Below are 15436 nucleotides of genomic sequence, written 5' to 3' on the forward strand. Positions count from 1 at the left end.
TTGGACGGGGCTTTGAGTAACCTGGGCTAGTGGAAGGTGTCCCTGCCCTTGGCAGGGGGGTGGAACAAGATGGTCTTTAAAGTCCCTTCCAACAGAAAACATTCTCTGATAATTGAGTGGAATAAATATAAGTCATCTGAATCAATAAAATAGTAAGATAATAACTATTGCCAAATCATCGTTACGTTGTTACCTATATTAAAAGAAAAAAAAAACCAAACCCCAAAACATTTAAACCCAAACCAGGTTTTGTTAATTCACAGTGATAATAATGAAACCAAAACTTCGCAATCCATTTGTTGGTAAATTATTAATATTTACATTTGAGAGGTGTGGCTGAGCTGTTTCTCCTAACTAAAAGAACATTCCTTTCAACTGAAAGCCAACGGTGTCTGGTAGCTTCCAACTGCCCCTTTCTGAGCAGAGATAACACAGGGTGTGCCACCCTGGGCCCCCCAGGAGTCCCCGATCCATGTCACTGTGTTATTTACTGTGGATCCCTTCTTAGCACTCTGGCCTTAGGAAGGCACTTGAGGAGTCCATCCCTCCCTCCAGGAGTTGGATATCTGCTTTTATTAACGCTGAAATTATTGTATCCCTCAACTATTTCTTTTTTTCCTGAGACTGTATATAGGCTGCATCTCCACAATTGCTGAGCAGAGAAGTGGGGAGCAGAGGGGGAGAGGCTCTCTGCACACTCACTGTTACCACAGTTAATAAAGTTTCTGTCTGACCTGTCCTAACTTGCGCTTGTGATATTGGAGTGCATAATGGAGAATTCTGAAAGAGCAGTTAACACTCGTGAATGAAGAGAATATTTAATGAGATTTCAGGCAAGCTTGTCAAATATCACTTCTTTGGCTCACACGGGGAGTGTTCTGCAATCAGGCTTAATTCATCAAGTTGCCAGGGTAGGGCAGGGAGTACTGAATGGTCTGCAGGTGCAAATCAGCAGCACAGTGCTGCTAAACGGGGCCTCAGCAATATTCATCAGCTCAGATTCCTGCCCCTTTCTTCCTTATGAGCCGCAGCTTGAGAGAAACTTTGTAGTCAGGAAATGTTTCAGGTGTGTGAGCAGCCCTGGGCTGGCTGGGCCCTTCAGTGCCTGTATCCCACAGACACAACACATCTTGAGGGAGTGCCCCAAAGGGGATGTGGGAATACTGATTTTAAATAAATACTGGATTAAAAGCAAGTTACTGTGCTATGAGCTCTTCTTTCAAGTTCCTGCTGTGAAGGGATGGTCTTACCTACCTCCATTAATCTCACAGTGGGCAATAATACCCTCAGTATAGGTGGAGAGATTCAGTAAAACATGTGTTTCAGGACAGCCTCTGACCGTTTTACATCCTCCATAAACACCCTGAGCAGTAATTCCCCTTCTCTTGTTCTGCTTTCCTTGCACATACACACAGCATATGGACTCACTCTCTGGAACAACCCTGAGAGAGTGATGAGAGAGAACAAAGCAAGGAAGCTGGATGCAGGCAGCCTACCTTGAGGGAAAAAAGATGTAAGCAGACTCTAAGTAATACACGGAATAAAAGCTTCATCTTTTTCTGCCCCAGCATTTTCTGCCAGGGGATTGCAGAGCAGAGGGGTCAGGACAGTGCTTGGTGGGAAGACAACCTCTTTTTTGGATTCACAGCTGAGGGAAGGATGCAGTTCTCCACAGACAGGGATTTGCTCTGAGATCCTTTGGCATGGGAGTGCAGAGGGCAGTTCAAGCCTGTTTTCAGATCCTCCTGCAGGTGTAGGAGCTGTGCCCTGTGGAACAAGAGCACCCAGGACCTGGCCAAGGCAAGAGGGGCCACAAAGCCCTTTAAGCTTCAAACCAGGACTTAGGTGACTTCTGCTTCTGTAGAAATCTGCCTCAAGCTTCTGCTCATCTTAGAACATTAAGTAGCAGGGATGCTTATACAAGTACAAGAAATTAGACTTCACCTTTTGTGCTCAGTCTAAAGCCCAGTGAGACTCAACTACTGGTAAAATCAATGGAAAGATTTCAAAGGACTTTTATGGGATTTGGCTGAGACCCCACTTGTCCAGGGGGGAAAAAAAAAAGGTGTGTCAGTGAATCACAGTGCTTTTAATGCTCCCAGCCAAATACAAAATGAAAGAAGACTCTGTGGAAGAGTTACACATGGCCTTCAGAATTCTGAGGATAACTCAATAAAAACTGCTGCTTTCTTTGTCTTTCAGGAGATTCCCATAAACCAGGGCAATAGCTTCAGTTGCAGAACAGAAAGCCAGCAGTACCTCTACATTCCTCAAGACCCATCATGGAAAATCCTGCCTCAAGTAGAAATAAAAACAGCCACTAATTCAAATAACGTAAATTGTGTAAGACGGGGGAATTTTACTGCCTTGTGTTTCTTTTCAGTGGCCTCTTTTTCCTTTCTAAGTCTTTTGGTCAGATATTATGCTTTTATGATTGCACAGCCTATATTTTGACCGCTTCCAAAGAGCAGCAGGAAGGAAGCATAGGGCACAAATAGAGGATTAATTCAATAATTAGGAACATTAATAAGAGGCTACCAGGCGAGCGTTTCTGCCTTGTCTCTCTCTAGCCCTCAATTTCCTTACACTGCAGGGATGCCAATGGATGGCAAAGGAACAAAAATAAACCCACGACGATGAATTTACTGTTTATTCATCTCTTCCCAGCTGTCATCCTCAAAACACTTTACAGGCACCCAGAAGCACAGTCTCCACGTTGCAGCTGAGCGTGGTGGGTGCAGAGAGGTGCAGGGGACATGTCCTGGCACGTGGGGACCAACGTGCACCCTGACACATCAGCAGGGCTGCACCCACCAGCCAGAGACCCCAACTTCATCCCACACCCAGCTCCAGTTCCCCTGGCAGCCAGGGCCTGGCACTGTGCTGGGAAATGAGGGAAAAGGGGGGTTTGGCATCATCCCATGGAGGGCTTTTGAGAAATCTGTGGTTGGGCTGTGATTTGAGATGTCCTTAAATATTCCAAGTTAAATACTTCGCTGAAACCTTTCTTCTCCTGACAGTAATAACAGGCGGTTACATTGTTTGAATGTTTTTAAACACTCGGTTTATGTTTCAGGATCTTTGTTGTTGCTTCGGGGTTTTTTATTTATTTTGCTAACTAAAGTAGCAATTAGGTTATTTGTATTTTTGTTTCTAGGCAGTTGCCCTTTCTGATTCCACACCCTGGGGCACCCTGTACCTTTCTGTGACTGACACTGCTGTAACTTGCTTCTGCTCTCCTGTTTCCACATGTGTTTTCAAGTCCCCATGAAGACATTTCTGTCCCTGCTAAATTTTGCAAACTCTCTCCGATTCTATGGCTGCACATAAGCAAATTTTCAGTTCAGAGGTATATGGCACCTTTTTACTGCCTTCTGTCAGGGCTTCCCCCATCTCCAGCCTCTTTCCCCGTCCCTGCTGCAAAAAACCCCTTTAAATCCCCTTCTCTGGATGTTTTAAGCCGTGTCTCTCCAAGAAGCTGGAGCAAGGTTCCAAAGGGTTAAGGTGGGGGAGGCCCCCAGACAGCCCATTCTTCAGTCTCAATGACCCAGAGCTTTTGCCTTTTCAAATGTATTTAACCAAATAAGTGAATAGAGGATATGCAAATGCCTTTTCCGAAAGGAAACACAGCCCTGAATTGTTGTTGGCAGGTCAGAGCATCACACCACCCTCAGCAGCCTCTCAGCTGCGGGGGATGCAGGGCCAGAGGAGGAGGCACAAAAAACCCTTTTCAGGCAGAATAAAACCAGGACTCGGGTATTCCGAGGGGGCAGAGGGAGGAGGTCACTGGGGGGCTCCCCCGACACCTCAAAAGCCCGGCTGGTTCCCCGTGAGGGTGGGGAGGTCCTGGCACAGGGTGCCCAGAGAAGCTGTGGCTGCCCCTGGATCCCTGGAAGTGTCCAGGGCCACGTTGGACAGGGCTTGGAGCAACCTGGGCTAGTGGAAGGTGTCCCTTCCCTCTGGAAGCGCGAGCAGAGTGTGCAAGGGAGAAAAAGCGAAGGAAGGTTCCAGGGACATCAGGGCTCTGGCACACCTTGGGTGATCTTTCACAAGCTGGTGCTCACAGGCTGCTCACAAGCTGCTCTTGGCTCCAAGAAGTTAGTTGGACATTTTGCAGAAGAAAAGATAATTCTGAATGAGATCGCCTGGAGTTACGGAGAATTGTTTTACCTAAAACTGAACTGTATTAGAAATACTAAATAAAGTATATTTAACGTTTCAAAAGGATTCTAATATATTTGTCTTTTTTTCCCCCATCATTGCAAAGGATCTTGAAGCAAACTCTAAATAAAGTTCTCTCCACTTTTTATATCTGAATACTGTTCTCTGCAGAAAAGACATTTAAATCTACATAATTCACATCTTCTGTAATTTCAGTGCAAGCTTGGCTTAGATCACTTCCAACTCACTTCAGTCAACAGCAGAACGATTGGCTCTTTTTCTATATACTTTCTCAAAGAGTAAAAAAAAAAGTAAATTAAATCAGTTTAGCCACCTCAGTGCTCGTTCCTGTGCCGACCAGCTCGTACTTGTCCCAGCTCAGCAAACCCCTCTGTGCTTTCCCTGCTGTGGCCCTTGGCCGGGGCCATCTCACAGGGACTGGGATACCCGGTGGTCACAGCAGTGTCTGTGTGGCTCACCAAGCTGGTTTTGGGGATTTGGCAGCCCTGAGAAAGCAGCTGCCTGTTGCTCTGCAGGCAGAGGGGAGGGTGGCTCTGACCCTGCCAAGAGGAGCCGTGTGTGGGTCCTTCCCTGAGGAGGCTGTTCCAGGGTCCCCATCACAGCCCACATGGTGGGCACAGCCCGGGGGCTGCTCTACCTTGGGCATGGGGGCAACTCAGCCTCAATTGCTTAGTGTCTGATGGGTGAAGGAAAGGTCTTCTCAGCCCCTTTGGTTCTTGGCCTTGAACAAGCACGGTGGTTGCCCAGGAAAGGGAGGCTGTCCAGCTTCTCATTCCATGGCAGGTCAAGGAGCAGCCCAAAGCAAGCCAGGTGCCTTCTGCACCTACCCAGGCAGTGCCTGTGCTCTCCACAGCAAGAAAACCCACCCTTTCCAAAGGTCAAAGCTGCCAGCCTGAAGAGAGGGCACAACCCCAGGAGCAGACAGGATGGGGGCAGAGCTCTGCCATGTGGGAAACTGTCCCAGAGAGGAGGCTGTGCCCAAGATCTGGGGTGAAAACACGGGGGAAAAACAAATAGGTTGGCTGAGACATGGTGTTGGCACACAAATAAGCAGGATCTGGATTAGTCATAAGCAAATCTGAGCGGTAACTTGGAAGACTTTGAAGATAAAGTTTCTAGAACAACTTTCCCAAGTGGAAGTATATTTACAGCAGGGAGAGTTACACTTCTGGGGAAGGGCCAGCTGAGGTGACACCACACACCAGGGCCCTGCCACTGCAGCACTTGTACTCCTGGACCCAAAGATGCACCTCAGAAATCACAGAATCATAGAATCATTATGGTTGGAAAAGCCCTTGAAGATCATCAGTTCCAACTGTTAATCCAGCACTGCCAAGACCACCATTAAACCATGTCCCCAAGTGCCACATCCACCTGTTTTTAGAACACTTCCAGGGATGGCAACTCCAGTACTTCCCTGCACAACCTGTTCCAATGCCTGATCGCCCCTTCCATGAAGAAATTTTTCCCAATATCCACCCTAAACCTCCTCTGGCACAACAAAGTCACATTGCACTGGCTGTGATCAGGCTGATAGCTTTGAAGCTTCTGTCCTTCATCTGTGGCCCAAGCACAACCTCAGGTGTCCAGTTGGAACATCCCAGGTGTGGGGCTGGTGCCCTCCACCTTCCTGCCATCACCAAAACCCTCAGCAGCGAGAGCAGTGAAGGTTCTCTTGGAATTTGGCCACTAGAAGATGGGCTTTCACAGGTCCTCTGCCACAGACAACAGCGGACAAAAGACCCTTTGCTGGGCCTGGTGTTTTTCCAAATAACCCTGTACCTGGAATTGCTGCTCCTGGGCCAAGTGACACACCTGACCTCAGCAAGAAAAGCCACCTGAAAAACCCCGGGTACCTCTGGAGCCTCAAGGAGGCCAACTCCTCCTGCACTGATTTTGCAGTTCCTGTGCAGTGCTGACGTGGGGACTCCTCGCTGCAGTTCACAGGTGGTGTTTCTGAGATTGTATCTACACCACCACAGCCACTCTGTGAGCAAATGGAAATGTGAGCTGCACTCTGCAACACCATGGCACACAGGGCTAAATATAAAGGCTTTTCCTCCCTGAGCTGGGGTTTTCCTAGTGAAATGGTGATTTCCACTGGATGACACACGTTTTTTTTTTTTCTACAAGTGACACTTTCTTCCTGTGGTACAGAAAAAATGACTTGGACAAGGTGGTTGGATTTATCTTCCCATGTTTCTGAGAGCAGAATATCCCACACAGCACAAAAGACAAAAAAGCCCCTTGTGTGGCTGACAGGGGAGTTTGAGGGACAGTGAGTGCTGAGCTGGGGTTTGTGGGGGAATCACTGTGGGGTCTTTCCAAAGCCTTGCCATGGACTCAGCCCACATTGAGCAGGGCTGCATTTTTACCTGCTACACACTATAGCTACATGACTGCTTGTAAAAGCCCAGGCAGTGAGTGCAGGGTGGTGAAGCACAGCTGCAGCAGGGACCTGGGGACCAGCTCACCAGGGGCTGAACTGCCCCTGATGCTTTGAAACTCCTTCCTGACTGAAAATCCCTACTCATCTCAGTGTCTTCCTCTTTCTCACCACCAGCCACCACACTTTCCATAGCACAGCCTCCAGCAGAATAGTAAAATATTTATAATTTTACCTATGTACAGAGCATGAGGGAGAAGCAGAACAAGGTAAAGCCTCCGGTCCCCTCCCTCCCCACCAGCCTCAGGTCACCTTGGAGGCTCTGTGACAATGTTTACAGTGCAAGGAGGATTTGACACAGTGAATGGCTTGTAGTCAATAAGTGCTGGTGGCACACAATAGCAATCAATCCAGCAAAACATTCACCTGTGTCTCACTGTATGGCATCAACACTCCCTTCCTTGGAATTGCCAAAAAGGGTTTGCAAAGAATCTGCATCAGCACATCTGGGAAGAAAAGCCCCTGGAGAGCCAGGCATGGCTCACAGCAAACTGCAGGAGAGTGTGGAATGGAGCATGAAGACTCCCACTGGGAATTCATGCATTTCACAGATATACTTCAAGTGTATTTATCTATATTTTATAGCCACGTGCTCCTTGTTGCACCTTTCTGCACTGCATTTGACTGGTGTCACAGGGTCAGAGGGTGTCTGGGTTTATGAGATCTGTAAGCCCTCCTGTTCAGAAGGGAGAAGAGGAGAGAGGATGAAGCAGTTTGTACACAGGTACCTTCTCCAGAGGAGACAAGGCCAAGCTGCAGGAGCCACTGTGGTGGCCCTTCCCCGAGCTGTCCCTGCTCCTGGCACCTGCAGCCCTGCGGGAACGGCAGCGGGGACAGATGGGTCCCCAGTGCCAAGGACCTGCAGGGCTTTGGCTTCACATGGTAGCACAAGAGACAGAAATAGCAATGATGGAAAAAAACCTCATTACTTGTATTGACCCATCCCCAAAGAACGTGTGCAGAGCACTTAAAAATAAAATTTAAAAAAATGTATTAGTAGATGTTTTTCTTTCCTGTTCATTTCTGATCAGAAAGAGGGGGATTGAGTTGTTTTGTTTGTATCTGTATGAAGAAATAATCTGGCAAAGTCGAGAAAGAGGTCATGGGAAAGGAGCTGCCCTGGATGCCTGTGCCCCTATCAGGAGGTAACCGACTGTGTCACGTTACCCACCATCCCTTCATCTCACCCAGACTTGTCTCCAGTTACCTACGACACATCCACGTGCTGGTTGCTGTGCAGTGATGAAGGAAGATGCTGGTATTTCTCTCAAAGAACTCTCAGAAATGTTCTCATGATGAAAGGTTTAAGCCCACTGGTGCTCTGCAGTGTTCAGTGACATCAAAACACCACCACTTATACCCTTAGTGATGTAATGTTGCATTTCTTTGTTCCTGGCTCGCTCCCAAGTCTGCTTTCCTATTTCCGTGGGTATGCAGTTAATTCAGTTTACCATCTGTCTTCAAAGTTTCTCTCCTGTTTTTATTACTTAAATATATTTGTAATATCCACAGTAGCATGGAAACAAGAATCACATAAATGTCTAGATTAATCCAGAGCAGCAGAGAAAAATTGCTATGTGCTGTCCCTGGGAGGGAGCAGGGAAATCCAAATACATCTACTCTTTCCTTTTGATGGTATCTAGCAACTGTTCAAGTGGAGCAGTAATAGAGGGATGGAGAATAAAAGCAACTAAATATACCTCCTCAAATACCATGGGCTTTGCCTCTCGTGCAGCAGCCGGTGCTCCACGGGCTGGGCTGAGCAGCCTTGGGCATCTGCTCTGCTTCATACACAGAGCACAGCAGGAAATGTCTTATCCAGAGACCTGAATTGGCATCACCAAGGACTCCTGTGCCACGGTGTGAGAGCCAGGACTGGGAGTGGGACTGCACAAGCCTGTTGTGACCCCAGATGACCCTCCCGGTCCCTTTGCAAACGCGCACTGAGAAATATTTGGAGGTGCACTGGTGCTGGTGGGAAGAGACACCCATGGCAGAATTCCTTTCTTGTGCCCCCACACATGGGTGCAGGTGCCCACTGGGCTCCAGCTGCTGCCAGGAGGCAAGAGAGCAAAGCCTCCTCTTCCTCACTGCAAGGCAGGACCGACAGGGTGGGCAGCTCAGGGCTGCAGGCACATGGAAGAGAAGAGCAGAGGAGTAAAAGTAGGAAAGCCCAGAGACACAAAGGGTAAAGTGGAACCTTGTACTGCTTCAACTAAACCAGCAACGTGCAAATCCCTGGGGTAATTTGTTGTTAAATTTGTATTTTGTTTACTACATCACCCTCTGCATCCAACAGACCATCCAAGACTCCACATTAGGAAACAATTAGCTTTGTCTTTCAGTGACTTCTACCATTACTTCATCGAGGGGAATATTATAGACCTGTTCTCAACTTGTTAAAACCTTTCTAATGGTGCCAGAAATTGTATCAAATTAAAGAAGAATGCTGCACTGGGCTGTGGTGGCCAAAGAGCTCCTTGTTCAGTAAATCAGCACAGCCACAGTGACTCCTTTGCAGCACAGAGCATTGTCTGATGGGACAGGGCCACCAGAAAACCAAAACCAGGCATGGGAGCAACAACCACTGCTCCAGGGCTGAGCAAGTGCCATGCTGCCAGGTCAGGCAGACCCACTGGGATCCATCTCCCAGAGATGACCTGTGTTGACAAACATTTTGGCTGCTGCTGAGGGTACCACTGCAAAAGGCAATAACAGCACGTCTGTCTTCTAAGGGTACCTATCTTCTAGATAAAAACATTAGGTTAAAGTCATGGCCACACTAAAATAAAGAGAGCATGGCATTAAAAAGCCCTAAACATGGCATCAAAAAGCTTGGCCCTTAGTCAGAGCCATACCTGGACAGGCACACACTTTGGGAGAGCAAGATGCACAATGGAGAGGAGCTTGGACACAGTAGAGACACACTGAGATGTGAAGCACAGGAATCAATACCCCAGGGTGGATGTGGAGGCCTGAGGGCAGGAGCTCACACAGGAGACCTGTTCCCAGTGGGTCCTGTTCTCCTCCTGCTGTCATAAACAAGCCTGGTGTAGCCAGCAGTGTGCTTCAGAGCAGTCCCTGCGGCCTTGGGGCCCAAAATATTGTAACAAACACTTGCCCACAGCTTCCCAGCCACATGGTCCTTTCTGCTTCACCCATGTAATTCCCTCTGGGCCATATTTCACTGCATGAGTTTTGCTACAGTTTTGAAGCAGCTGATTCAAGCTGCTGATATAAGCAGCTGTAAGGCCACTGCCTTTAATGGGAGCCACAAGGATATTTTCAGAGGCAAAATCCAGGCCAGCAATATTAAGTTCCATTTTTTCCCCTCCTTTCTCCCCCAGTGTGAAACATCCTTTTTTATAACCAAAAAATAGCAAATAGACATGAACATAAATAATTACGATATTTTCCATTATCAACACTCTCCCTCAGATTATTTACCTAATTATGCTAAGGTGCTGTCTTTTAAAATCATTTCCCCTTTTGAAAGTCTGCCTGTCTAGAGGGAAGCTTTTTTAAAGAGGGAATAGCACAGACGTTGAACGTTACCTTTCCTTAGGAAAGACACTTCGCACAGATTCAAAGGACCCGATTTCACATTGGCACAGCAGATCAATTCAACCTGAACCTTTAAATACCTTACAGAGATCCTCCTATTATTTCGGACTTGCAAGAATTTCCTAATGCGGACACACTCGGAACCGTCACCGCCCGCCCACAAAACAATGGGATCCAGCATCACACTCTGCCCAGCAGCTCTACCGCACACACCCCCCTCCGAGCGCGCTGCCCTATTTCACACCCCCGCTACAGACAAAGTGCCCCGACAAATTTACCGGAGATGCACCGACAGAATAAACCGGCAAGAGGGTTTGAGAGAAATTATGTAATGCGGCCGCCGAGCTGCCCGCAGCGCTGCCATAGCGGCTCGTGGTGCCGGCTCTCCACCGCTCGCATCCCGCAGAGCATCATCCCATCCCATCCCCTCCCCACGGCACAGCGCCGCTCCCGCCTGCCTCTTCCCTTCAAAGCGCTTGGAATACCCTTTATCCCGGAGCCAGAAGGGCGATGGGGAGGCGGATCGCGGGCCCGGAGGCCGTTCCGAAGGGTTCGGGCCGGTATCACCGCGCCGGGGCGGGGAGCGGGTCCCCGCCCGCTGCGGGGAAAGGAGCCGGCAAACGCGGAGCGGGGAGGGGACAAAGCCCCGGTGCCGAGGCGGTTCGGGGAGCACTCACCCAGCAGCAGGCAGCCGGAGCCCGCGGAGCCCAGGAGCGGGGCGAGCATCCCTGCGGCGCGGCCCCTCCGCCCCGCTCCGCGCACTGCGGCGCGCACTGCGCACCCCGGCCCGCCGGGCCCCGCACGCTCCCCCGGCGGAGGGCGGTGTTTTTAGCAGCCCTCCTCCTCTCCCCATCCCTGCCGAGCCCTCCAGATCCCTCTTAAAAGGGATCGCGGTGGTGCGCGGTGCTCGTCAGAGCATCCCTGTCCCCTCGGACCCACGAGCGGCGGCAGGAGGGGACAGGGAGGGAGGGAGGCGAGCGGGGTAAACTTACTCCCTTTTGGCTGTTATTTTCGCCTTGGGCCGATGGAATCGCCGCTGAGCGCTGACCTGCACAGCAGCGGTACTAAAGACCATCAGAGATGCTGAAACAATCACAGCTTCATCAGCAGAGGCAGCTCGGCATTGGTTCGACATGTCTCACCATCATACACCCAGTGGCTACTTAAAAAAAAAAAAAAAAAAAAGGCAGGCAAACTGTGCCTGTGATACTAAATAGGTGGGGAGAAGAGTCAATTTGTGTTCCTGACGATTCTGTCTATCCCTGAAGCTGGTTGTAGGAAAACTAATCTTCAACTCCATGGTACATGAGGGGCTTTGCAAAAAAAGACTTTTAAAGAGCTGCACCAGTGGTGAGAGCACGTCTTGCATCCCTCTGGGAATCTCAGTGCCAGTGGGGTAAACAGGACAGGAGTGCCAAGGGAGGGAAGAGACGCTGTCTTTTTATTCAGCCTTTTGAGTGACTAACATGGCAGGTCTGCACAGCAGGCACTTCTGCCTGCTCCAGGCTCTGATATGCAGCTGTTTAACTCTTGGCATACATGGGCCAGATACACCAATAAAATTCCCTGCTTGTACCAGGAATTAGCACTAGCTGGGGTATGGTTACAGCGGTGCAGGGCACACATTTCCTTTGGAGATAAAAAGCTTTTGGTTTTCTTAAAGGCAAGAATGAAGCGGACGGAAATAAAGAATTTCCATTCCATGACAAACATTTTTCACCATGTAGTTTCCTTCTGATTCAAGACAAGGACTTGAACTTCCCTGTGTATAGAAGCCCAGCAGCTGATGAAACCTGATGCAATTTGTGTTAGTGTCACCACTGCACACTCCTGAAAGCTGTTATAAAATTGCCACATCCATTTTACTCAAGAGCTATTTGGCTTCCAAGATCCATGGTCTTGAGGCAGAAAACCGTCATCAACCTCACTAACAAGCGAGCTGGGAACCAAAGAGAACTGTATGTGATTCCTCAGGCTGCAGTCCTCACAGTAAATGCCTCTAAAGCAATTGGGACTTCAGCCACACCTTCAAGTGTCAAATCAAATATAACAGCTATAAAATAGGACTTGGCAAAATCATATCTACAGCAATCTATTTTGCTTAAGACTAAAATAGATTATAGATTAAACACTGCACAATCTATTTTACTTAAGAGCATTTGTAGCCTATTCCTAAGGCCTTCTTTTTCTTGAGAAGGAAAAAAGTCTCCACACCGGGTTTTATTTGCCTCCCTGCAGCAAATTTTGTGTTGCAAGGTTGTTAGCATGTCTCATCTTCTTCAGGCTACCCAGATCCTACTGTTCCTGTGTCAAAGCAAGCCCAGACTTCTCCCTGAACCACCAGTTCTGTTTCCTGAGCCCTGTTCCTGAGACTCCTGGAAGCCTCTATTAGCTAGAAATGACAATACTGCAGCTAACAGATAGAACTAAACAAGTTGTCCTAGAGATATTCAAGACCAGGTTGGACAGGGCTCTGGGCAGTTGAAGGTGTCCCCGCTCACAGCAGAGGGGTTGTACCATATGACATTTAAAGGTCTCTTCCAACCAAACCGTTCTGTGATTTGGGATCTCTTGATCTTTCAGGAGATGGACCTTTTCAAATAACACTTCCTTAGGGAAGGTGAAGGACCAGTAGAAACTGGGTGAAGAGTACCAGCTCCCAGAACTCCACTAAACGGGTTTACAACAAACAGATTTGCACATACAGTTGCACAGTGAGTCCTGAAAACACCTTTTCCCCATCTAACATAGGAGTGAAGATCATTGACACAAGAAACCCCCCCTGGACCTCCATGCCCTTGCTCTGGGGAGCCACAAGGTGTCTGCCTATGCTCTGCAAAGCAGAGCTAGGTGACCTCAGCAGCTCCTGCAGCAGCTCCTCCAAGCTCTATGCAGATTAAAAGACAAGTGACTTCCTGTGTTTCGCCACAAACTTCCTGCCTCTCTGCAAAGTTCTCATAAAGCTTTCTCTAACTCTTGACTTTAAAACCTCTGCTAGCTTTCTGCTTCTCTGTACACTGGAGCCCGAGGCAAGCTTGGCCCAACTGACAATCAAAAGGCCCAGCCACTGTTTTCTGAAGTTCTCCACTCCTCAACAGCAGCCAGTTTAAGTGCTTTCACCTCCTGCCATAATAGTGATGGAGATCCTGCCTTTGGAAGTGTCACAGTGACACACACCTGTCATCATGACATTTTCCATGATAAGAAACCACCCAGAATTTCATGATTCGCAGAAGTGCCCCAGCCACTATGACACCACAGAGCTCTCCCTCCTGCAGAGGACACCAAGAATTCAGCCACCAAGAAATTTAAGCCACAGACCAGCAGTGATCTTCCTAATAGAGCAGAGGACAACCTCAGGAAAAACTGGCTAAGGAATCTGAGCTTCAGCCTCTCTAAACTCTGTTCAGTTTTCCAATTTACCCCAAGACCTGTTACTGCCAGAACCCTCCTCTTCTGTGTTACATCACAGCCTGGGCTGGGTTATACAGAACATGTGCTGGAGCACCTCCCTGTGAATACACAGAGTGGCTCCTACTTGCTCTCACAATTAGATACAATAACATTGGCCTAGCAGGGAAGAAATCAGTTTACTTCTTGCTTGAATACACTTATGTGCCTATTCAGCAATCCAATATAGTCTGTTTGTCCCAAATAACACTAATATAAAAAAAACCTTCCGAAGTTTTCCATTCTGTTAAATATTTTTAAAAGCATATGCAATATATTTCAAGCTGTGACTTGCCTGATTTTTATTGCAGATTTTTCAGTCTCTCCTCATTCCCAACCAGCTGGTAAATAGTTACTATGGCAGCACCTAATGCAGAGTGACTCAGCACTCCCCCACGTTTCAGCAGCAGCTCTGTCTGCCCTTCTGGTTTCTTATGATAACCTTGTCTTCTCTTTATTGTTTCATTGCAGAATTATGATGTTTAAAAGATAATTCTTCCCTTGTGAAATTCAGCATTTATGGATGGAATCAATGCAAGGATCTGCTAAATAAAGATCGTACCTATTCAGGATGCTATTTCAGCTTTTCTTTTGTGTTGATCACAAAGATGTTTGAACTGTTTCCATCATCTCTGTGTTTCTTTGGAGCTTTACATTACCCACTGCCAGCTGAGCTCATATCAAACCACAGCATGCCCAGCTCCAAGATACCCCAGCCTGTTTGACTGTGAGAGGAAGCCCCTCTTCCCTTTGTTAGTGTTCAAAGCTCCCTGCTTTCTGTACCAGGACAGGCACACTTTTTTTTATTTTTAATTTACACTTCAAGCTTTCTTTATCCTTTCTTTGCATTTCAGTTGAACCCAGAGGTGACTGGTCAACCAGTTCTCTTTGTTAGTGGCAGCAGAGAGAAGCCACAGACCTTTATATCTGTGCCTTCAAGCAAGTTATGGAGAACAGGAATCATAGAATAGTTTGGGTTGGAAGGGACCGTAAAGATCATCCAGTCCCACCCCATGCCATGTGCAGGGACACCTTCCACCAGCCCAGGTTGCTCCCAAACCCTTCCAACCTGGCCTTGGACACTTCCAGGGAAGGGGCAACCACAGCTTCTCTGGGCAACCTGTGCCAGGGCCTCCTCACCCTCACAGGGAACAATTTCATCCTAATATTCAGTCTAATTCTGCCCTCCTTCAGTTTGAAGCCTGAGGGACACCACTCAGCACTGACATCAAGCTGTTGACCACAACTCTTCGAGTGTGACCATCCAGCCAGTTCCTTGTACACTGCAGTCATCCAGTTTGTCGAGTATAAGAGCATGAAAAGGTTTTGGCAAGTTATCAGCTTAGAAATAATTCTTTCTGACAAGAGTGGAACTTTCAAAGCCTGTGGTTTCCCATCTCATGCTTGGATTTCCCCAGAGCTAGAAGGGTGTGAACTCTCTCATCATGGCTTTTCCTGCAGTTGAGGTAATTGTTTAATGTGTATTGTGACATTCTGGAAGAAAGTGAGTCTAAATTGGCTGGCTGGGGATCTCAGCTGAGCTAATTTCTTAACTTTAACTTTCTAAAATTTTAGCTGACAGATTTACAACGAACAACATACAGCAAGTATCTGTGGGAAGGGTCAAGGTACTTTTCCAGTGCCCTTCATGAACATTAAGGTAGTTTTTTTTTATACCCCGAATGCAAAAACACGCCTGAGGAAGAATATTTTTCTGCCGAGCTCCCCAGGTTTCTTTCACTTTTCTTTCAGCTATTCCGAGCCCTCCCAGTCCTGACATCCCACGGGAAGCTC

General features: G+C 47.9%; 1 protein-coding gene across 4 annotated transcripts in view; it reads right to left on the reverse strand.

The window, feature by feature from the left end:
* The window catches only part of ACSL6 (acyl-CoA synthetase long chain family member 6), a 53656-nt gene extending 42452 nt beyond the window's left edge, over positions 1-11204 (reverse strand). For 2 of the 4 annotated variants that reach the window (XM_051794073.1, XM_051794069.1), the window contains exon 1: positions 10870-10939. In XM_051794073.1, coding sequence (XP_051650033.1) covers positions 10870-10918 — 49 coding nt within the window. In that variant the 5' untranslated portion in view covers positions 10919-10939. Of the gene's footprint in view, positions 1-10869; positions 10940-11184 lie in introns of those variants that run through there. The other 2 variants (XM_051794071.1, XM_051794072.1) reach the window with 2 other exon arrangements.
* Between the last annotated feature and the right edge of the window lie 4232 nt (positions 11205-15436).

This window comes from Manacus candei, unplaced genomic scaffold (genome assembly GCF_025592945.1).
Source record: "Manacus candei isolate 608988 ecotype Guabito, Panama unplaced genomic scaffold, ASM2559294v1 h1tg000037l, whole genome shotgun sequence".
NCBI lineage: Eukaryota > Metazoa > Chordata > Aves > Passeriformes > Pipridae > Manacus > Manacus candei.